General features: G+C 42.8%; 1 protein-coding gene across 1 annotated transcript in view; it reads left to right on the top strand.

Moving 5' to 3' along the window:
• The window catches only part of Lgr5 (leucine rich repeat containing G protein-coupled receptor 5), a 132043-nt gene that overhangs the window by 84027 nt on the left and 24113 nt on the right, over positions 1–23903 (top strand). The window contains exons 4-6 of the mRNA XM_076920255.1: positions 3978–4049; positions 20716–20931; positions 23600–23671. Of these exons, the coding sequence (XP_076776370.1) occupies positions 3978–4049; positions 20716–20931; positions 23600–23671 (360 nt within the window). The remainder of the gene's footprint in view (positions 1–3977; positions 4050–20715; positions 20932–23599; positions 23672–23903) is intronic.

Raw genomic sequence — 23903 nt, 5'->3', positions numbered from 1 at the left:
AATATCAACCAACCAGACTGCCACCACCACCCCCCCAGAGCTCCCAGGGACTAAACCACCAACCAAAAAGTACACATGGAGAGACCCAAGGCTCCAGCTGCATACAGAGCAGAGGATGGCCTTGTCAGACATCAATGGGAGAAGAGGCCCTTGGTCCTGTGAAAGCTTGATGCCCCAGTGTAGGGGAATGCTAGGGCAGGGAGGCAGGAGTGGGTGAGTGGATGGGGAAACACCCTCATGCAGGGGGAGGGAGAGGAGATGGGGGTTCCAGAGGGGAATCCAGGAAAGGGGATAACATTTGAAAAGGAAATACGTAAAATATCCAATTAAAAAAATTAAAATAAAATCTCCTTTTATCCATTCCTAACTAACCAATGTTTGCAATCTTCTGAGTCAGGGATTTAGTAAGGCTTGGTGGTTGTGATGTCCAAAGTGTCGCTAAACAAATTATTGCTAGAAATCACTACTAGATCAATGAAACAGATTCTGGGATCTAGACAGCCAAGCAGGTCGCCTCTGCTTCTCGGACAGAGTGTATCTAGACAGAGTGTGATCGACTATGCAACCATAAAGCTATGAACATTCAGTCCAGTCTGAGGCTCAGCCCTGACTTCCTATGAAAGAGATTTCCCTGCAGAGAGAAAAACACAGAGGATCTGGAAGTATACCTTGGAATTAACCCTCCAAGTGAGATGGCAGCTGCCTGACAGGACACTGTGCTCAGAGCCACACGGATAGGAAAGACCTGGGCTGAAGAGGTAGCTCCAAATGAGTTAAAACTCCAGCATTTAAAAGAGAGTTTTGAAGGTTAGAAGAAAAGCCCAAAGATTCCCACGTTAGGCAGCTTGAGTATCATGCCAAAATATCATGGATTTTTTTTTTTCTAAGTGCAAGGAGGAGCTGAAGAATAGGTGATAGGAAAGAAATATTCAGACATTACAATTTAGTTACGATCCCTAACAAATGATGAGGGTTGAGGGGCAGCAAGGTCCTGCAGGAATCTTGTCACTGTTATTGCTGACTTAGACACTAACAGTCTACAGAGGCCTAAATCATTAAATGACTTAAGCTGCCTTGACATCAGGGCAGTGGTGCTCAGAATAAAGGCTCTGCCTGTGGTGGAGTATTTGAAGACTGTGGGGACATCTTTCTCCAGGTGTGATCACGACGTGGAGTGTGAGCCAGGGTAAAGGCAGGTGTCTCCCGTTCTCCTTGACCCCTGACTCTGCCTTGCTATCGGTACTAGCCACCACTACCTTAGTGTGTAACTCTACTGTAAGGCTGCATAAGGAGCCATCATATTTTACACAGGAAAATTTAGGTGGATTAGATACATCCTATTCAAAACCATTGAATAATTAATTAAAATTTTATGTTAGTTTATTTCTAGATTATAGGCTAATGACATGTTTATGTCAAAGTAGTATTCAGTAGAATCATTTCAAGAGCAACAAAACAAATTGTATGTAGATATACATAGATTAGATAGATTATAGATAGATAGATAGATGAATGTAAAACTTATTTGAAATTACTATTAAATTAGCAGAAAGAAAAGAAGCTAAGAGAAAAAGTCACATTGGATTTAGTTAGCAAAGTTTGCTTTATAAATTTTCATACTGCTTCCTTTTAACTAATTGGGGCACAACCATACACAGTTCATGTTGTAGCAATTATTAAATGACTTATTATTTGGGGGTGGCCCATTGCCTTTAAAATCTTATTCTCCCCCTGCCTAACAAGCTTTTCTGCCCAAATTTGAAGAAGGCAGTTTCTCACTTTCCCCAGTCAACCCTGAATCCTCATGTCGTATGGAGGGATACTATCTCCATGGCCTTCCAAAGTGCTGGAGAAGGAATGCTGACCTCTGCCTGTTCATGTAGGATAAGTGTTTTTATAGCATTTCAAGATTGTCCTGTCCTAAGGCATAGGAAGTCAGTTTGACTCATCTTGAGGACACCCATGCCTGTGTGTGCGTTTCACTTCTTCACCTGAAAACTGCAACCCTGCTAATTTGTTTGGGGTCTGTTATTCTTATCTTAATAAAGAGTACTTCTTTTTTCATAAAATGCCTACGAATGTTCTGTTGTTCCATGTCTTCGCTGGTTTTTATCTAGATCCCTATTCATGTTTCTGTTCTTGTATGAAATGGCTTCTGATCGTGTTATCTTTCTCACACCTTGTTATGAAAAGTACAAGCCGGGGCCAGGGATGTAGCTCAGCTTGTGAAGTGGTTGCCTAGCATACACAAAGCCCTGGGTTCTATCCCATGCATCCTGTATACAAGGCATAGCAGCATATGCCTGTAATTCCAGCAATAGGGTATTGGAGGCAGAACAGCCAAGTTCAAGGTCACCTTTAACTAATGAGTTTGAAATGAGCATGAGCTACAAGAGATCTTGTCTCCCGGAGGAAAAAAGAGAGATACATACATAACTGTCAGGTCAAACATCTGATTCATTCATTAAAAAATTGTTCCTGTAGTTGTTACATGTAACACTGTGCATTTAGTGAGGCATAAATAAATAAATTGACTATCCATTCATTACTTGTTCATAGTTCTCTAATAGGTGAGTATTGATCCAATGAGACTGAGAGCTACAGCAGAATTGGTAAAATTCTCAGCACAGTAGACCTGTCGTTCTCCTCATACAAACTCTCAACTGCTTTATAAATTTCAAAAGTGGCTGCAAAGATACTGTAATGTTCATATTCATTTAGAGCCATGACTTTCATAAGGTAGATGAGCAATGTCTGTGGTAAAACAAGAGAAAGGTCCTAGTGATCCAGTCCAGTAAGACCAAGAACAAAGATGACAGTGGCGCTTGACGGCTGGTGCTGTCTTACATATGGAATCTCAATGTGATCTCTTACACCTAATATTTAAGATTATTGCCCTTGAACACATTGACCCCAAGATAAATGAGCTGTTTGCTTCTGTCATGAAAAATACTTAACCCAATGAAATGTCACATGAGGCCGTCCTCAGCAAAAGTTCATTTTGTGGTGTAAACCATTTAGTCAAGGAAGGGTTCCATCTTCCAACCTCCCAGTACCAAACCAAAACCATAGTGTGATGGGCAAAGGTAACCATAGAAACGTCACAGAGAGCTGTAATTCCCCCATTCAACACTGACCTACAATCCAGTCTTGGTAGGCAGTGTGATGTCTATGCGTAGGACACTTAAACAGAAAGAACATCCAAGAATTAGGTCATCAAGTGTCGCTAGCCTCCATTCAACAAGGTGACAAGTCGTTCTCTCTCCCATCTCCAACTTTCTCATCTGTTCTCATTTAGCCTTGCTGATCAAACATTAGAGGGGAAAAAATAAAGACAAAAATATGAGCAGAGATGTATGCTTAGAGGAGCCTGAGGATGCTATATGAAGTAGTGACTGTTTTAAATATACCCAGAAAAGAAGTTAGGAAAAGTCAAAATCACACCCCCGCCTCTAACAAAGTCAGCTCATATTCTCGTACACTTGTGCAAATGATAAAATGGAGTTATGCATCCACAACCTTACTCAGAACATGTCAGACTGTTAATATACCGAGTATTCAGTAAGGAGGGTTTGTGAAAGAAATCAACAGTCGTGTGAGAGTTTTCCCGTCTTAACTGCACGCTGTGGTACTATAAACCCTTTAACGGTTTTGTCTCTCACTGAAGCATCTCGAACACAAACGGAAATTTTCTAATTAACTCACTGGGGACTCAAGATAACCTGCTCTTGTTCTGTCATCTGAAGGTAACTGAACGAGAGATGTGGGCTTAATTGATAATGGGGGGAGGGGTTGTAGGATTTACTTATTTATTATTTGCACTCCCCCAGGAGTTTAACCTCCCACGAAACCTGGCGTGTATGATGCTATGATGTTTTTAAGGCACCTGGGACAGTGTCTGATGCTGCTGTGTTAGGAACAGCCATTGTTAATTTTCTTTACTGACTTTCGTTTGTTGTTGTTGTTTTCATGGACAGCATGCTGCAGAACAACCAGCTGAGACAGGTTCCGGAGGAAGCACTGCAGAACTTGAGAAGCCTTCAATCCCTGTAAGTACAGCTGGAACTGCAAATCATGAATCTCAACTTGAGAAGGAAACGTCTCATTTTATCCATGAGCTGGTGGAGTTGTATGGACTTGAAGTCATAGTCCTAGAGTTTGGGGATTCCAGGCAGTGTAGTTAAATATCTGTAATTAGTTAATTACATCTTCAGCCAAAAACTTCCTATATGTTGGTGTCTCGGGAGTAAACATTGACTTATGTAGTCCTGTCCACATGCCCATCAATATTTTTTTTCTGAATTCAAATGAAAAATGATGCTTCCCTTTTACCTAGAAAATTGGAATGGACAATGCAATATTTTTGGTTCTTCAATTTGTTTCATCTTTAAACTGCCTGAGCTTCTTTGTAATCCAACTTCACTTAGCAAAATAAATACGAGTGCTTGAAACTCTGCATTATCTGTCAAGGACCCTCAAATTAGGAAATCAAGATCTACCACGTGTCCTGGTGCATGGCTACTGCATAAACCATGAGCTGCCCATCACTGCATGCATAGATAACCACAAACAGTCATATGCATAAACTCATAGACCTCACACAGACACACACACACACACACATGTGCGCACACAACAATGGTGATGATGTCTTTTGCTGGGAACATACCTTTCCATCAGAAGTTCCCCTCCCAGCACCCACATAAACAAATAAGTAATTCCCCACATGAGGAACGTTCATCCCGACTAGATGTTTGGGAGCTTGGGTTGGAAGTAATTGTTCTCAATCACTACTTGGCAAGTCTCTGGCACAACTGTTGTGTTAGTAAACCATCTTCAGTACGTTGCATGATTTTTGATACACATGTGTGTCCAGTGCTCTCTAATTATACTCACACTGGAGGTCCTCGTCTGTCAAACAAAGCGCTGCTTTCTGGTCCTGACTGATGAGGGAGAGATAAAGGCATGAACAAAGCGAGTGAGTACTGCAGACTCTAACCGAAAGATCTCCGTAAGGAATCCATCAGTTAATAATTACATACGGTTTGCTTGATGCTTTCTGCCGCGGTAACCGGAGAAGGGGGTGTGAGATCTGAAGATGAGACCTTCGTTCTTTGATCTTTCTTTTTAATGAAAGAAAATCCGTGCTTGAGGTCATTTCAAGCTTTTCATTCTAGCCAAACAAAGTGACTTCCTAGGTTTTCAGCAGCCTATAGATAAACAAGCACACAAGGGACTCTTTGTGGCTGGGGATGGGGCCTGTTGCATTTCCAACCACTCCTCAACGACAGGACAGTGTCACTCTGCTTTTGTTGAGCTAGCTTTACCTGAAGGAAGCAAGCATAGGGAAGCCAACTGCCTCCAATAGGTCTGTAGGGGGATGGGGATCTAGTGGCTAAATGGAAATTGAGATACTGACACTGCCCAATAGGAACTTTAAACAGCTGCAAAGCAGTCAGTAGATACGAGGATAAGAGCTTGTAACCGAAATCCCCTATTGGCTGAAAGATCACAAACAGAAGGTAACTCTTTGAGAAAGAGGAAACCACGAGCCTTTTCTTCACTTCAACTGGGCGGTGACTCTCTGATAAAGGTGTTCAGATTTAGTTTCGGACCGGCTAGATATTTACCGTTCCCCAGGTGTCTCCCAGTTTCTGGTTCACAAAGGAATTTCTTTCTGAAGCCTTATAAATACATGAACCCATGTTCCCTATGAAAAGAGTCAAGGGTTAATTTTTCCAGGATGACATCACATCCGAAATGAAGCGTCTAGACAGGTTCTCAGCCCCTGGCACCCGGTGCTTTGTGTCAGCTGGGTTATGTGGTAAATGGTCACATGGTCCCTTTGCCCAGAGCTCAGTCAGTGTGAGCTAGCAAAAGATTCACACGCACAACTTAACCACCAACTCCACAGACCCTGCTGCATCAACTGAAGGTGCCCCTGCCCTAATGTAGAGGTCCTGGGAACAGCAAACTCCATTCAAGTAGTGCTGTTCTCCTGTGCTGAACGTGGTAAATTGTCTTTCTCGAGCTTCTATTAAACAGCTCCAAAGTGAAAAACCTTACAGAAGGCCTTGGGGCTTGGGGTCGTCACATTTCTTATCAGTCTCCATTCTGATTCCAGACTGTCCACCTGGAATGCAAGGACATTCCCTTTGTGCTGCTTCGGAATCAATAAGAGCAGGGGGCGGGGGTGAGATTCTGTCTTCTCCACTGTGCCAGTACTAGGAAGTCTCGCTACCAACTCACAACCTCTTCTTGGACCTGAGTCAACACTTAGATTATCACTCAACCCCATTAATATATAGCGATTCTATTATCCTACTGTCTTCAATTAATGCCCATTTTCCCAACCCCCAAACACACACACACACACACACACACACACACACACACACACACACACACACACACAGGGTGTGAGGGAGAAAGAAAGAGAGAGAGAGAGAGACTTTCTTTGTGTTTTCCCCCTTCCCTTCTTCCTCTTGCTCCAGGCCCACTAGCTCTCTTCGGGCTCTGCTCCCTCCGGCCCAAAGTACACTGTAGCTGTCTTCACACACCCATATGAGGGCATCAGATCTCATTACAGATGGTTGTAACCCTCCATGTGGTTGCTGGGATTTGAACTCATGACCTCCTAAAGAACAAGAGGTACTCTTAACTACTAAGCCATCTCACCAGCCCCTTCTTTGTGTTTTATATTACTCTCTAAGAGGCAGCCCTCTGGACATAACATTGCACATATCTCCCCACCAGAAATGCTTTTCGATGTTGGGGATAAATCATCATCCAGAGAGTCCCTGCCCAGAACAATGCAAATCAGAATCTCTGAATATTGCTGTGAGTAATACCTGTCAGGAAGTAACCTGGGGTGAGGGTGGGGGTTTGTATTTATTTTGGCTTACAGTTTGAAGGAATCCAGGTACAGTCCATCATGGCAGGGAGGGCCTGGTGATGTGAACAGGAGGCATCTGGTCACACTGCATTCATATTGGGAAGCAAAGAGAAAACAGGAAGCAGAGCCAAAGTAAAAAAAAACCCCAATCCCCACTCCCAGTAACCCACTTCTTCTGGCAAAACTCCACCCACTAAAGGTTCCAGAGCCTTCCCAAACAGTGCCATCATCTAAGGACCCAGTGTTCAAACACAAGAGCCTATGACTGGCATTCCCCCTCGCTCAAACCACTGCCCTGAGGAGGGGTTCGATGCATTGGTGTTTTCTAATAGCTTTCTTATATACGTAAGTGTTTCTTAAAGTAAAAGCTTGGAAGTTGCATGTTCTGCAGGTGTTATGGATTCCCTCAGGTGATGTGAAAACCTTTCTGAATTCTTTGCAAGCCTGAAAAAGAAAATAACAAAACCCACACTTTGCAGTTCAATTTGAGCTAATGATATAGGTACAATATAAAATATATAAAATATATATTGCTTTGTGTTTAATTGAAAACAGTTCACCTCTTTGCCTGTTCACTCTACCTTGGGCAAATAAAGTTAAAAGGCCACATGCCGTACTGCCCAGACAGTCAAACATGATGCCTGGAAGTGCCACATCAGCACCACCTTAACTTCACAGAACCTCAGGGCCCAGCTCAATGTTACTTAGTAAGAATCTTTATTTTAACAAAACTCTAGATGATCTGTATATGAAATATGCTTGAGGAATTACAGTGTTCAGTGTTCTATTACCCTACCAAATGATCGGCATACCTAAAAAGGTTGAGAAGCAGCAAACCCCACTGTTTGTAGTCTCTGCTCCACCCACCTACACTTGGCTTCTTGGAAGAAGTTTAAGAACCTGATCTATTGCAACTGGTAATGTTTCCGTAAGGACGAGACAGATTGTTCTCAGGTTTCAAGGGTTCTAATTCTCCACTTGTTCCCCATAAACAAAAACTGGTTTGTTCCTAATGAAATGACATAGGTACATTTGTGTTCTTTTAACTGTCTCCTGATGCTTACAAACTGCTCAGCTGAAGCAAAAAGGGCCAGAGGCCAGCAGCACAGAACATACCCCTGTGCAATATGTACATCTGACGTCTGACATGGCAGTGACTGCCCAGACACCGAATGAATTTTTGTAATGTAATCAAATGTAACTTAATTTCCTTTTCCGTATTTTTGGAAGGGAATAGAAATGTAATCAGAATTCACAGTGATTTGTATTTCACTTAGAAACTTTTGGCATTGTAGACCTATGAGGGCCAGGGATTGAGTTACAGTCATCTGACGATAACTCAAAACCTCGCTCTCCGGCCCCTCCCACCTTTATTAGTAGTTAAGAAATCAATCTATGCGTAAAAACTGCCTCATTTGTGACAGCCAGTCATGGATTTCAAATATCTCAAAGTTACACATGAAGTTTAAGCTGGACCAAGGAAAATTATACATTCATATTGGTCCAAGTAGTCAAGGGATTATTTGAAACATCGGTTTTAATTCCAAATCCTCATTAGCAGAGCTAATTGTGTAAAGTATGTATCACAGAGGTGATAACCTGCTCATAGGAAATGAAAAAAGAATCAAGCGTGTCGTTATTACTGTCTCTATTTTCTAATTAGCTAATGTTCATCTGCAGGGTACAAGAGTCTATGTAAAACCCAAGAGGAATTTACAATTCCAGGCTCCTGGAATTCCTGGAGCCTGACCTGTCTACATGTATCATTTCCAGGGCTACAATGTCTACCCCAGGACCATGTAAAATATCTATCAGTGACTTCATCCAGACTCTTCATAACTGTTTTCTGTTTATAGTTGTTTTTGAGAGACAGACAGAGAGAGAGAGAGAGAGAGAGAGAGAGAGAGAGAATACCCTAGATGAGTCTGGGAAAAGAAAGGGGCAGGATGCCGTTCTGAGCTGAGTTCAGACAAGCCTGGGACAGCAGCGTGTTCTATTGACACTCAAGAGCCTATTGAGTTTCAGACCCTGGATATAGAATGGGAAGGAAGTAACAAAAGACAAGGAAGTGTGACCAGACGAAAAGAATACAAGAAAACCCAGAGGGTAATATTATAGAATCAAAGGGGCTAAAAATAAAGTGGCTTTAGTACCGGGGACATTATTCCTTCAACTAAAATAGTTAAAGAAAGCACGAGTTCACACAACAAGAAATAGACTGTTTCTATCCCCCCTACCCCCAAAGACACCAATGTACTGGGATGGAGGTAGACGTGGAAGGGAAGCTCTAGAGGCTGGAGACTTTGTCTATTGATCTACCAAGGATCATTTCATGAGAGAAAAATGCAAGTCGGTGAATCCCTACCAAAAAAAGAAAAAAAGGTTTTTGGTTTGGGGTTTGGTTTTCTTTTTTCCTGCTTTCCCCCCGCTCCCCCCATTTCAAATGTGAAGAGGAAGCGGTTTTCAGAGGAAAGGCTCTTTCTACATGATATTTGCAAAAAGGGGAAGCTAAAATGGGAGCTTAGTCTTCATGGATGGCGGCTAACACGAATTGTTTACTTTAAAAAGTCCACGCAGGAGAGGTCCCTAGGCCAGATCGTCTGTGGGACTATGATAGCGCATTAATAGCGGCTCCGCCAGAAGAGTAAGGAGAACGTGGGCGTTAGGAAATTAGCGGGAAAGTTAACCGGGTAACAGTTTGGGGAAGGCGAGCTGTGAGTGGAGCAACATTCGGATAGACAGGATGTACGGTGAAAAAAGTGAGAGAGGGTGGGAAGAGCGAAGAGACCTGTCATCATGGTGACAAGAGAAGCCAATGCTGCCCCATCCTACCTCATCCTCATGGGCTTGGTGCTAGCATTATGCCTTTCTTTGTCCTGAGAAAGCAAAACTGATCAGACTGTTGACCTTTCCAAGGCTTAGCTTGGCTTCCAAGTCAAGATGGAGACGTGTTTGAGGGAACTCTAGTCTGTCAGAACCCCAAAATCTGCCCATTTCACTCCCCTCGTTCTCTGTTCTTTACCTCCCTGCCTGTGGGAAGTGGTCACTGGTCAGAGAGAGGCGTCAGGCTTGCTAGAAACACACAGACAGGACAGAGATGTGACTGAGCTATCACATGAAGGAATGAAAGCTGTAAAGCTGCCAGAGAGGAACAAGTGAATTGAAGAAGAGAGGAGAATACTATTAAAATATGAGCCTGCCAGCCCTTGTTAGGGTTTCTGATTATCTGATCCCTTGTGCCTATGAGGGAGCAGTCACTTCTCTCCACATAAGAAGACGAAGTGTGAGAAACTTACCTCCGTTGCCAGGGTGGGAGTCATGTAGACAAAGGCTAGAAAAGGAAGTTCCTGATAGCATGGACTACATATGGCAACAGCTTGCTAGGAGGGTGAGGAAAACCTATACTACCAAGAAGCAGAACAAATCAGTGCTGTGTTGAGGTTTAGTCTTGCTGTCTATGAGAATGCTAAGTGCAGGGTTTGGGGGCAAGACCTGGAGTCTGTATGTGACTTCTGATTTGTAAATAAAGATGTCGATAGCCAATCGCTGGGCAGAAGAGACATAGGCGGGGTTTAGGATTTGGGGGCTTTCAGTCAGAGGAGAACCACGAGGAAGAAGAAGTTGAAAGGGAAGAGAGAAGCCACTGTAGATGTGCCCAATTATGAACTCAAATTGATCCTGGAAGCAGTGTCACTCCTTGCTAGCCGCCCCAGTGTTCTGGGTTTCTGAATGAAAGAGACACACACTCTGCCTTTATATTTTGGTATGCCTAAAATAGCTCAATGGCTGGGCCACTTCCTAACCTCCATGTGGCTGATCCACCTTCCTTCTTACTTACTAAAATCTATATTCCATCTTTGCTGCCCAGGACCCAGTCAGGCAGCCCTCTTGGGCACCTCCTACATGGTGGCTATGTTCTGTGTCCTGCACCTTCTCAGGCATGGCATCTTTCCTTTCCTTCTCCCAGGCTTGGTGGAATTCCTTCCTCCTCTCCTCTCTCTGTCCCTAGTCCAGGAATCCTAAAAGTCTTATCCCTGTCTGCCCGCCCCAGCCATTAGCTGTTAGCTTCTTTATTTACCCATCAGAACCACCTGGGTGCAGGGTCCCACAGTGTCTTATGTTCAGACACGCATGTGAGCAGTTTTGGGAACACAAATTAACATAAGAACACAAGCAGCTACAAGCCACCATGGGTTAGGTGAGTCATGAAAACACGGTCCTAAAGACTGGCAAATTGGAGGCAGATCTCTGTAAGTTTGAAGCCAGTCTGTTCTACATAGTGAGTTCCAAGATAGCCAAGGCCACATAGTGAGACCCTTCTTGAGAGAAGAGGAGGAGGAAGAGGAGGAAGAAGAGGAGGAAGAAGAAGAAGAGGAAGAAGAAAAAAGGGTAAGGGTGGGGAAAAGGGAAGGGGAAAGTATCACGAATGCTCTCTAGGTTTCTAGTTTTTCCAATAGTCCAGTAGTTTGCATAGTGAGGTGGTGACTGAGATCAGCACCACTGTAGAGAATTACATGAAAAGAGAAGATCAAGATTTTTGCCTTATGCTTTAGGAGAAAGAACTAAATAGACATGACATGTAGTTTGAATTCCAGAGCAATATTTTAAAGGAGTTGGGGTGAAGCCTACCTCTAACCATCCACTTTTCTTCCCGAACACTTCATGATAAGAACACATCTCACTACTGTTTATGAAATGTCTTTAAAAGGCTATAACCATGCCTGCATGGTTTAGTGCTGTATCTCCAGCATGAGACACAAAGACAGCCTTCTAGCATCATTTATTGAAATGAACTGAAGATCCAGACTCTAAGTTGTATTGTAGACAGCTGCTCTGGGTTCCTTACTTTGGCCGTAAGCTGTATTTACTCATCTTCCTGGCTCCAGGTTCTAATCTATCTGCGACTTTCCCTACACATCTTCCCTGGATTTAGTTGAACCAATGGTTTCTGCAGAGATAGTGGAATTGACTTACTTACCAGTTTTCCCACTCTGTTATCTCAGGACTCCGCACTTCAAGTAGGGATGTAGGAAGAGCCCGATGATTGGAAGAATGATAAAATTTGGACAGTCGTGGAGACCCTTCTAAACACAAGAGGTGGTCATGAACATAAATCCTAGAATTTCTGGGGTAAAGAGATAGAAAAATAAAAATGTTTAACTGGATCAGAGAAATAAGAGAAAGGTTCAAACAGATATGGCAGATAGAGGGGGTTCTGAATGTCAGAACGGGGTGGGGGGGGCGGGGGTCAGATTTGAAAGGAATGGTAATTTGGAAGAACCATAGATTCCTACCAAGGGAATGATATAAAGGCCAATTTCAGAGAGATTAATCTGGCAGCGGTCTGCAGGATTAATTGAAAAGATAAGGGATCAAAGGCAAATGGGGCCAGCTCAGAAGCCAGGGCTGAGATGCAGGTGTGAAGCGATAAAAGACTTAGCCCGGGAGTCAACCCAGAGATGAAGATAGAACTGAAGGATGGCTGGAAGGCAATGAGAGATCCGAAAGTAGACTCGAGGTTTTAAATCCTGGTGGTACCTGGGAGCCTAATAGGTCCCTGACACAGAAAGAGAGCCTTTGTTTCCTACGGAGAGAAATGAAACTGAAGAAGTGACTGCGTGACTGCCTTCATTATTTTTGTTGTAGCCGTCCCCTTGTCACAAAACTCGTAGCAGAGTTGATCTCTGAAACAAACAAACAGAAGAAATTCAACGTAATGAACTGTGACCTGAAATCTGTTCTTCATCGGGGTTGGGGCACAGCTAGGTGCCAGAGCCCCCACCTCTCACGATGTGGGAAGCTTAATCACCATCTTCAGCAATGCTGGAAAGGATGCCAGAGAAATAGAAGCTTAATACCCCAGCTACTTTTTATCCAGGTCCTGCAGAAATAGACGAAAATAAACTATAGCATTTCCATGAACCTGTAGACTCTTTTTGCCAAGGCCGGGGGGGGGGGGGGGGGGGGAGAGTTACCATTTCAGGCATATGTCTGAAGCGATGATTCTCTTCCTGAGGGGGCATCACCAGTTTTACAAGTGAATTAGGTGGGGAAGGGAAACAGGGAGCAGAAACTTTCTATCTAAGCAATGGCAATCTTTCTGTGAACCCCCACATTTGTCTTCATAAGAAATCGGAAATCTCTCATCTTATGGGAAATGTGTTAAAAGATGGAGTCCCTGTGTTATGGCCACACTGCAAATATTTAAAAATTGGAACAGCAACAGTGAAAATGATTCAAATATAAAGAATTCATTTAAATCTATATTGCTTTAGTATATAAACGACCTTCTATCCTGATGGCACTGGAATGATGCTCTTGTGTTAAATTCAATGGCAGTCAGTCATCCACTGGTTCCAGAACAAAAGGTTCAAAACAATGAAATTTTGCCATAACACAGAATCTGTGCATTTTGTTGAGCTATACTTGAAAATGAATTTCAGTTGGGTGATTTTCATTTTATTAGACAAGTAAGTAATGATTACTTACTTTCCAAGTAATAAATGCCTTTATTTCTCAGAATTTACCAGTGACCCAGACAGAACATTGTGAATCCCTGACTATCCATGCCTTCCTCAAAATGGTCTCACAAATGGTTAAAAAAAAAATGTATCTACTATACAAGAGTGGCAGGTCATATCTTTAAAATTTATGAGGAAAAAAAAAGTGCTATTCTATGAAATGCCGGTCATGAAAATACCATACTCCGTAATTCTGTTTATTATCGAGTCCCCGAAAGCTGTACAGTACAGCTGCAACTGTCTTCACACTTGGGCCCTTCTTTCCTCTCAGCCATCTATGTTAATAATTGACACTATTATGGTCATCTTGGTGTGGAATTAGCCAAGATCAATGGCTTATCTTGTGACTAACGCTTTCTTCCTTGTAGTTAATGGCTCATCAAAGACATTCTCAAACACAGATACAAGCTTATGGGATATGTTGGCAAGGTGTTACATAGAAGACAGATAAAGAACCATTTTCAAGAATAACAACAGCAGCAGTGATCTCATGGCACCTCTAATCCCTACAATAATGCTGCTTATAAGTCAAGGGTTCCTTTCAGGAGAATAGAGCAGATTCACAAAATGTTTCTCTTAAGAGAGGAAACTTTCAGTTAATGCCTTACGCATAAAAGCATTAAGATTAAAACTTCACACAGAAAGGGGAAACAAAGTGTTCTTGCCATTCCTGGTAAGAAAAGACTAACATTTTACTTGATGTTTTGTAGCTTTGTTACCTAGATCACAAGCTGTTGCAGAACTGCAGTCAGCTTGCCCACTCTACTTTGTTTTTATGTAACTCTACTTTGCTTTTATTTTACATAAAATAGAATGGTGTTCTTTCTTGCTCTCACATGATATCTATCAGCCCAGTTGTCCAGACCAGAAAGGTGAATCACCATGGCTTTCTTGCTTCCCTTTCTAGCTACAGTGACTTAACTAGCACCCCTAGATCAAGTCCTTCCTCTCCCTTTCCAAGCCTCTTCTGGGCATTCATCTCTCTCAAAAGGTTGACTACAATTACCTCCATTTTTTTCTACTGGTTCCTCTTGCACGTTGCTATCAGAGTGAACATTCTATAGTTCCACTTCTATGGATGTCTGATAAGTCTAAAGAAATGTTCCTATATGACCTTGAAGATTCCTTAGAGAGAATGGGGCATTGCTCATGGGCAGGTGGTCCAGAAGTCTTCTGAAAGCTAAGCTATCCAGACTCAAAGCTCTTGAAACCTGACAGTGTGAACTGGATGGTCTTGACCATGTAGGAATAAAGAAAGGCAACACAAATCCACAAGAGACAACCCTTTGGGCTGCCCAGCTTGAACAGCATAATCTCATTGGAAGGCTTACTGTAACAGGCAAGAAAGCATAGAGCATAGCTGCCAAAGGCACCACACTAAAAAGTGTGTGAGAAGAGAATCTCCAGTTCTGCTCATCCATAGGACCAAAACATGGTGTTTTCCTGAGAGAGATGTGAGATTACAATGGATTAAGGAGCTGCAAAAAAAATGGATTTCTACAGGGAGAAAGTGACACTGTTCACAAATCTAAGGACTGCCCTCAAATATTAACACTTACTGGCTCTCAAAACATTTCCATTTAATTCCCATAGTAACTCTTTGACATACTGTGATTCTGCTTTATCAGTGAAAACTTATCCAAAGACGTATAAATCAATATGTCCCAACATTTCAGAATTGATAAGGGACAGGATCTTGACTTACATTTGTTGGTGACTTGCTTGCTTGGTTGACTGTTGATTAATTGATTACTTGATAGTTTGGTTGATTGGTTGGTTGGCTGGCTGGCTGGCTGGTTGGTTGGTTGGTTGGTTGGCTCACTGGATGGATGGATGGATGGATGGATGGATGGATGGATGGATGGATGGATGGATGGATGGTTGGCTCACTGGATGGATGGATGGATGGATGGATGGATGGATGGATGGATGGATGGTTGGCTCACTGGATGGATGGATGGATGGATGGATGGATGGATGGATGGATGGATGGTTGGCTCACTGGATGGATGGATGGATGGATGGATGGATGGATGGATGGTTGATTGTTTGGTTGGTTTCTTTTCGGTTGGTTGGTTGGTTGGTTGGTTGGTTGGTTGGTTGGTTGGATGGCTGGATGGCTGGTTGGTTGGTTGGTTGGTTGGTTGGTTGGTTGGCTCACTGGATGGATGGATGGATGGATGGATGGATGGATGGATGGATGGTTGATTGTTTGGTTGGTTGGTTTCTTTTGGGTTGGTTGGTTGGTTGGTTGGCTGGCTGGCTAGTTAGTTGTTTGGTTGGTTTTTTGGTCTGTTTGTTTAGTTGGTTGATTGGTTGCTGGCTGGCTGGCTCGGTGGCTGACTGGTTGGTTGGTTGGTTAGTTGGTTTTTTGATATTAGCAGTAGAACTCAGAGTCATGAGCAGGCAAGGCAAGGCCGCTACCACTGAACTACATCCTGGCCCTTAGCTTAGCTTTACTTGTTCTTCCAGTTCAGTATGCTTTCCAGTTTTCCATGTAGCCATTATGTACATTGGTGTCAATGATGAAAAAAGCAGGAGTTAAAGAAACGGGAGATGAGTCAGCAGTTTAAGAGCACGTGACCATTCCAGTGGCCATAAGTTCCAATCACCGCATAAAGCAGCTCACAACTGCCTGTACCTTTAGTTCCATGGAAACCAAGGCCACTGTCTGGCTGCCCTTTGCACTCAAACACATATGGCATTCACATACAGAGAGAGACACATACACTCTCTCACACACTCACACAGAGACACAAACAGACACACACACAGGCTCTCTCTCTCACACACACACACACACACACAGAGAGACACATATACTCTCTCACACACTCACACACACAGACACACACACAAGCTCTCTCTCTCTCACACACAGACACTCACACACACACAGAGACACATACACTCCCTCACACACTCACACACACAGACACACACACAAGCTCTCTCTCTCTCTCTCTCACAGACACTCACACACACACAGAGACACATACACTCTCTCACACACTCACACACACACAGAGACACATACACTCTCTCACACACTCACACACTCACACACACAGACACACACACAAGCTCTCTCTCACACACACACAGAGACACATACATTCTCTCTCACACACACACAGACACACACACAAGCTCTCTCTCACACACACACTCACACACAGAGACACATACACTCTCTCACACACACACACACAGAGACACATACACTCTCTCACACACTCACACACACAGACCCACACAAGCTCTCTCTCACATACACACTCACACACACAGAGAGACACATACACTCTCTCACATACTCACACACACACAGACACAAACAGATACACACACAGGCTCTCACACACACACATACACATACTCAATCTCTCTCTCACACACTCTTTCACACACACTCTCTCTCACACATACACACTCTCTCACACACACTCAATCTCTCACACACACACACATTTTTTTTAAATATGTGGTATAAAATCTACAATTTCATCAGAAGCAATAACACATAAAGAGCATAAAATAGATGCCACTTCCCATGGGACATCCTTTCAGATTGTATTTCAAGGTCATGATGGAAAGGCTTAATCTGAGTTGAAAGCAAGGACATTTCTACTGTTTTTTAAATAGCTCACTTTGCTATGCATAACCACCTGTAGGTTCTGTGCTACCCCTGTTACATTTTGATGCGTGCATCAAATCATTGCTAGAACTTTCTCTGAGAATGTACCATCTGTTACATATCACCACTTATCTTATGCCTCTGAAATGAAGATGTTATATTCAGTGATACATCATTAACAAAATATGACCTTATTGTATGTATGTGTATATATACTAAAGTCTGAAAAGAAGGGGCCAGTGAGATGGTTCAGAGGGAAATGGTGCTTGCTGCCAGGCCTGATGACCTGAGTTTGATCACCAGAACCCATAGGATGTAAATAGAGAACTGACTGTCCCCAAGAGTAAATGTGCACGTGTCTGCAGGTGTGTGTACCACAGAGGTATACAGGTGTGTGCACACAGAGGAAGCCAGATGGGGGCTTTAGACATTTTGAAGCTGAAGTCAGAGGCCAAGACTTTGCAGGATGCGCTCATTGTTAGCTGGATGCTGGGATGTGAAGTCTGGTCCTCATGATCTCACAGCAAGAGTCTTAACCACTGACATACCTCACCAGCCCGTGTGTAGAGTTTTCTTTCTTGTACTGTATAGGAGCCTTATATTTCTCTGCTTAAATGTCACATTTCCCAGGCATATAAATTAAAAATGTCCACTTGCCTAAAAAGACCAGATTGGCACAATGACCCCTCTGCTGACTAAGTAGGTACAACTTAAGCCCTGCCAGACTTAACCTTGTTATGTAAGGATCACCTGTAAAGTGAGTAGATAATGAATTCCTTACTCTGATTTAGCTTTAGGAGAGTTTAAAATTAGATCAGATATCAGTGAATGGGGCAGAATGATGGTTGTCAGGGCCCTGGGGGTTGACAGCGGGAATTGGGGAAGGCTGGTTAAAAGGTACGGAGACTTAGCATGCATAAGTTATGGTGACCTACTGTACTGCTTTATAGTTCTGAGCTATATAATACTGTGACTATAATTAATAATGATGTATACTTAAAATTTTTTAAGTGAGTGCATTTTTAATCTGAACACATACGAAAAGAAATAAATGTTAATAAGATTTATTTACTCACTTTACATTATATATTTGTAATAAGACCCTGTAAATATATATAAGTATATGTAAGTATACCCTGTAAATATATATGTTTTTAATTGTTGAGTTCCTACTTTAATAAAGTAGGGAAGGGAAACTGAACCAGACAGTGCCTTTGAGTGTAAATAATAAGCTCACATCTGAAGAAAGCTGGGATTTCAGGCAGACTCTGATTCTGAAACACTGTGGAGTTTCCGTTTTCATACATTTCGCTGTTGTATGTTAATTTATAAAGTAATGGGTTTTATCATGACATTTTCATCCATGCACAGAAAGGACCTCAGCCATACCCATGCCTGTGACACCCTTTTATAGGGAGTTTCTTAAGTGATGAAATTGTATCATAGAAAGATATTTCAATGCTCTGCTCAGGACACCTAGAGTCTGTTAAGGACAGGTCTGGGAGTGCTCATTAGCGCTGAGAATGTGAGAGCACTGAGCAGTTATTCTGACTTACTCATTTCACACAGAAATTTGTTTAATAGTATGGCCAGATTTTAATCTTTCACTTGGGGGGGGTGGGGGGAGATGATCTAGAGGAGCCTGGCTCAAAGTATGGATGTACTCAACTAGGGGACTGATGCCAGGCCACTTCTTGCTGGTCACAACTTAAAATATCAGAGGAGAAAGTCCATCATTCTATGATGACAGAGCCTTTTGTAGGATTCCCCAACATTGCACCGAACTCTCAGGTTTGTCTTTTGCAAGGCTTTTTGGGAGTGATTTGCAGTGTCGATGCCTAAGCCACCAGGAGCCCACGCTGTACGGTGGGGTACAATTGAGAAGCTACAGTTAAGACGGTAGTTATACCCAGTCTAAATATGGACTTCTAGCCAAGTAAAATCAATTAACCTTCTCGTCCTTGATGAAGTTGTACCTAGCACAGGCAGATTGCTGAAGAAAGGGGCCAAGGCTGTGATGGATTCCTCCCCATACTCCCACCCCACCCCCGCCAACCACTTCCAGCTCTTTTGTTGACAGAATCCTGTCTGTGTCAGGAGACCCTGTCTCAGCTCCTACAATCATGGCTGGTCCACTGGAAATGTGAGTGGGTACTGGCCAAGACGGCCATCTCAGAGCGTTTGTTCCAAGTGACCTTCTCTCATTTATTACTGAAGCTTGGCTCAGGGCTCATCGAGGGGGTCACCTGTCCCATTGATGGGATAGAAGTAGGAACTGGAGGGTGACTAGAATGATGTATGTGGCCAAAAGAGAGGAATCCACTTTCCAGAGAGCTTAGCTGTTTGCCACGGAGGGCTTTCTCTATTTCTAGACCGTCTAAATTTGGTTTGCACCAGATTGTTTGTGATTCTCGTGTGCCTCCTGCATCTGTATAGTCTTAAGTGCTTCCAAAACATTTTCTTAAATCCTCTCATCGTGTTGGGCGGTGGTGGCGCAGGCCTTTAATCCCAGCACTTGGGAGGCAGAGGCAGGCGGATTTCTGAGTTCGAGGTCAGCCTGGTCTACAGAGTGAGTTCCAGGACAGCCAGGGCTACACAGAGAAACCCTGTCTCGAAAAACCAAAAAAAAAAAAAAATCCTCTCATTGTTTTCTAATCTTTCCTAATACATGAGCTGTATAAAATGCAATTCTTTAGGTTTTGTTTGGTTGTTTTTTTTTTTTTAATTCTAGTTTTCAAAATGCAAGCAAATGTAAAGTCTTATAAAAAGTGAGTGGTGAGTGCTATGGAAGTATATCTGATTACAGTAATTCAGTTGTTCCTATACAACAAAGAAAAAAAAAAACCAAAAAACTCATACTATCTCAATTTTGTCATTTCCAGAAAGACATTGGGTCACTTTAGTTACAGCCACCATTTCCCTTGAATTATGACAAAACAAATGTCCTACACTCACTCCCTCTGCTGACTCAGAGGCTACAACAGCTAATAACCAGCCCTATTTTTAGAGCTGTTCCCCATTTTAAAACAAAACAAAGAAAATAAAAGAAACGGAAAGTGGGAAAAGGAAACAAGGGTTGCGCCGCTGCTAATTTTATTATTCGTTTAAACTGTCAGAAAAACAATCATCTGCCCAAGGCAAAAATGGTTAGACTCCAGGAGGCAGCCAGCAGTTCCGAAGCCCTTCCCAGTCTTTCTTACTGATTCTTTTTAAATATTGAAGCAATCTTTTCCTAGCTCTTAGGAACAACCCAATAGATTGCTGTCTCCTATGATCCAAACAGTCTGGGATCCCTAAGCCATTCGTTTGGCTGGGGTTGGGAACGAGGTGAGAGAATGTCTACAGTCTAAGACTGTCACAATGGGATGCGATTTTAACACCTCTCGGAGAGGCCACTTCCGATGCATGAACGCTTGGTACTCACAAGCCTGGAAGAGAGTCAGAACACCTCAAGGGGTGGAGAACCTGCCGTGGGTCTTAAGGATCTAACCGTGAGTGAAAAGGGCTGATCAGAAGAGAAAAAACGTTCCAGTTTGTCTGGAGCCTGGAGCTCCCCAGATTGATTGGCTCTGGCTCTGGCTAACTAAGGAGCACACTCAACGTCTCCCAGCTGAGTCGTACTCTGCCTAAGCTTTTTCCCATTCTGGCATGCTTTCTTCCAGGCGCCTGGATGCCAACCACATCAGCTACGTGCCACCCAGCTGTTTCAGTGGCCTGCACTCCCTGAGGCACCTGTGGCTAGATGACAATGCCCTCACAGACGTCCCTGTGCAGGCTTTCAGAAGTTTATCAGCCCTGCAAGCCATGACCTTGGCCCTGAACAAAATACACCACATAGCAGACTATGCCTTTGGAAACCTCTCCAGCCTCGTGGTTCTGTAAGTGTAATTGACTTGTCTCTCTCTCTTGTATCTTTTTCTAAATCCACTCTGAGATCTAACCTTCAAGTGACAGACCTTAAAACTAAAATGGAGGCATGTTAAAGGGAGGGAAAAACTGAGACCCTCTCTAAAATGACAAATTTCCCAATTGTGTGAATGATTTATAAAAAAACATTTATGTAATAACTGATTAATGATAAACATTGCTGCGCATACAGAGATCATAGCACCTCTACCTCAGCGGAATCTATTGTACATTTTAAAAGAAATCATTGTAAAGCTAATGAAAAAAGTTACTGAAAGATAATTTGATTATTAATTATACATACATATTATGTATATAGTATGTATGTATATATGAATGATAAGGACCTTTTTGCAGTTCTAGGGATGGAACTATGCTCGCAACCTGACAAGCATTTTTTTTTTAATTAAGAAAAAGAGGAGAGGCAGGTCATCACTAAGCTGTGGATGAATCCCAATGGCAGACTGTCTAGCATCACTGCCTGAGTTTGAGACCTATTACTGACGGAAGAAAGACAGAAAAAGATATGAAGAAAGAGGAAAGGGAGGCAAAGGAAGAGAAGAAAGGAACGAGAAATGGACATTGACTCCATAGAAATTCTGCTTTTCTATAGCTTTTTTCCCCCCTCTTTAAGATCTAGATTTCTTTTGGTTTGGGTTGGGTTGGGATTTTGAAACAAGGTTTCACGTAGACTGGCCTTGAGCTTGAGGTGCAGTGGAAGATGACCTTAAAGTCCTGATCCTCCTGCCTCAGCCTCCACCATGACAGGATTCTAGATCAGGCCTCGCTCACATCTCTCCATTTTAGAAAACAAAATGGTTCTCAATGAAGAGTTTGGAAATGAGTCAGTCTTCTTTGACAGTAAAGCGGTCCACCCCCATGTATGTAATAGAATAACCAACATTTATCTAGAGCTGCTGTTCGGATGCAGTTGCTGCCTGAAGGACTGCAAGGTCAGCCTGCCTGATGTGTTAGTCCCTTTGGTGGATGCTTGAGGTTAAGCTCAAGCATGGGGCCTCCTGGGGTTTAGAAAGCCAGAGGGTTGCAGTATGTTTGAAAGTCAGCCAAAGGTATATAGGTCAAGCTGGGTGGGCAAAAGAGTAAGATCCTATAAGGGAGGGAAGGAGGGGAAGAAGGAGGGAAGAAGGAAGGGAGGGAGAGAGGGAAGGAGAGAGGGAAGGAGGGAGGGAAGGAGGGAAGGAAGGAGGGAGGGATTAACTGCTGAAAAGTAAGAAAAGTGCATTTGAGCTTACAATTTCAGTGATTTCCTTCCACAGTTCTGATCTCACATTGTTCTGGACCTACGGTGAAGCAGAGCATCTTTAAGAGTAATACATGGTAGACCAAAGTTGCTCACCACATAGCAGCTAGGAAACATAAAGAGAGACAGGAAGGGACCCTGTAGCTCCTTCAAAGACAAGGCTCAGTGACCTAGCTTTTTTCCACTAAGTCCCACCTCTCATAGGCCCTACCACCATCGGGTTTAACACCTTAGGTTGGCTGCCAAGGTCTTGGCCAGCCTTTTAGGACACCAACCTTACTGAGGAATAAAGATGCTTCCTTTGTTCTCTCCCTGTCCACTGCATTGCTGTTGTTGGTACTTCTGTAGCATGTACTCCTGTGAGAGTGTGGACCCACTCGTTTTTGTATCTCTCCATCCCCTCTCTCATCCTTGGCATATAAAAGACCTTGAATAAATGTCACATAGATCTCACCTGAAACCAAAATTTATTTATTAAAACAAAGATCTAAGCCTGAAAAAATAAATAAATAAATTAAAGGGGATATCAACACATTTCTACACTGAATTATTTATGAATATAATGTTGATCACCCTGAAGAAGCTGTCTATGGTCTTTGTTTCATGGTGGGGTTTTTTTCTCTAAACTAACCTTTTAAAAGATTTTTATTTATTTATTTTTATGTCTATGAGTACATTATAGAAGGTTGTGAGCCACCATGTGGTTGCTGGGAATTGAACTCATGACCTCTGAAAGAGCACTCAGTGCTCCTAGCCACTGAGCCATCTCTCCATCCCCCTAGACTAATTATTTTAACCTCAGCTCCCTTTAAACCCATTTTCCAAAATCTCTCTGGGAGTTAGTCTACCTTTCAGTTGTCTACACAGCTGTTCTCATTGACTCCGGCATAACTGACTTCTCAACCGAGCCTAAGATGATAATTATACGCATTAATAGTTGGTCAAGATTACCAGTCGTGGGCAGCAGAAAAAAAACCTGATCGTTATTCCCTGTAGCTAAAATCCTTTCTTGCCAACCTATTGCCCAATCCTGGGAACGGAGTCCACGAGTGACCCTCCCTCCGTCCCATGACCTCAGCAATGCTCAGCATCTCCGTTGAGCACTTTATGTCTCCAAGTCAAAACCAGCCATCCACACTGGAAACTACACTGACAAACTGAATCACTCATATCGTCACACATCACTCAAATCTTATGCTATAGAATCGCATACAGTAAAGGCAGCACCGGAGAGTTTTTTTTTTAAATGTTCGTTTCTTACCATTTGTGCATCCTGTATCTGTCTTTGGGTTTAAACACCCAAAATGTTGTTCCTACATTTTCTCTGCCCCACAGCGCCTTCACGACTGCTCCTGACTGCTCTTAATGCTCTCTTCCAGGCATCTCCATAATAATAGAATCCACTCCCTGGGAAAGAAATGCTTTGCCGGACTCCACAGCCTGGAGACTTTGTGAGTTGACCTTCAGTTTGTTCGCCTTTTCCCAGTGTTTTCATGAATATTCTGAAGGAATCAAAACAGCCTTAAAGCCAAACGTGATGTTTGGTTTGGTTAATTGCCTGAGCCTAAAACAGATATTTACAGAGGTTTTATCTTACACAGGCAAGCGCGCGTACACATAAACACACACGTACCCCCGCAGAGCTAAACAATAAAACTACTACGAATTCATTTTAATCTCTTG

This window comes from Arvicanthis niloticus, chromosome 22 (assembly GCF_011762505.2).
Source record: "Arvicanthis niloticus isolate mArvNil1 chromosome 22, mArvNil1.pat.X, whole genome shotgun sequence".
NCBI classification, from domain to species: domain Eukaryota; kingdom Metazoa; phylum Chordata; class Mammalia; order Rodentia; family Muridae; genus Arvicanthis; species Arvicanthis niloticus.
The sequence above is the reverse complement of the archived record's forward strand: the minus strand, read 5'-3'. Positions and strand labels throughout refer to the sequence as shown.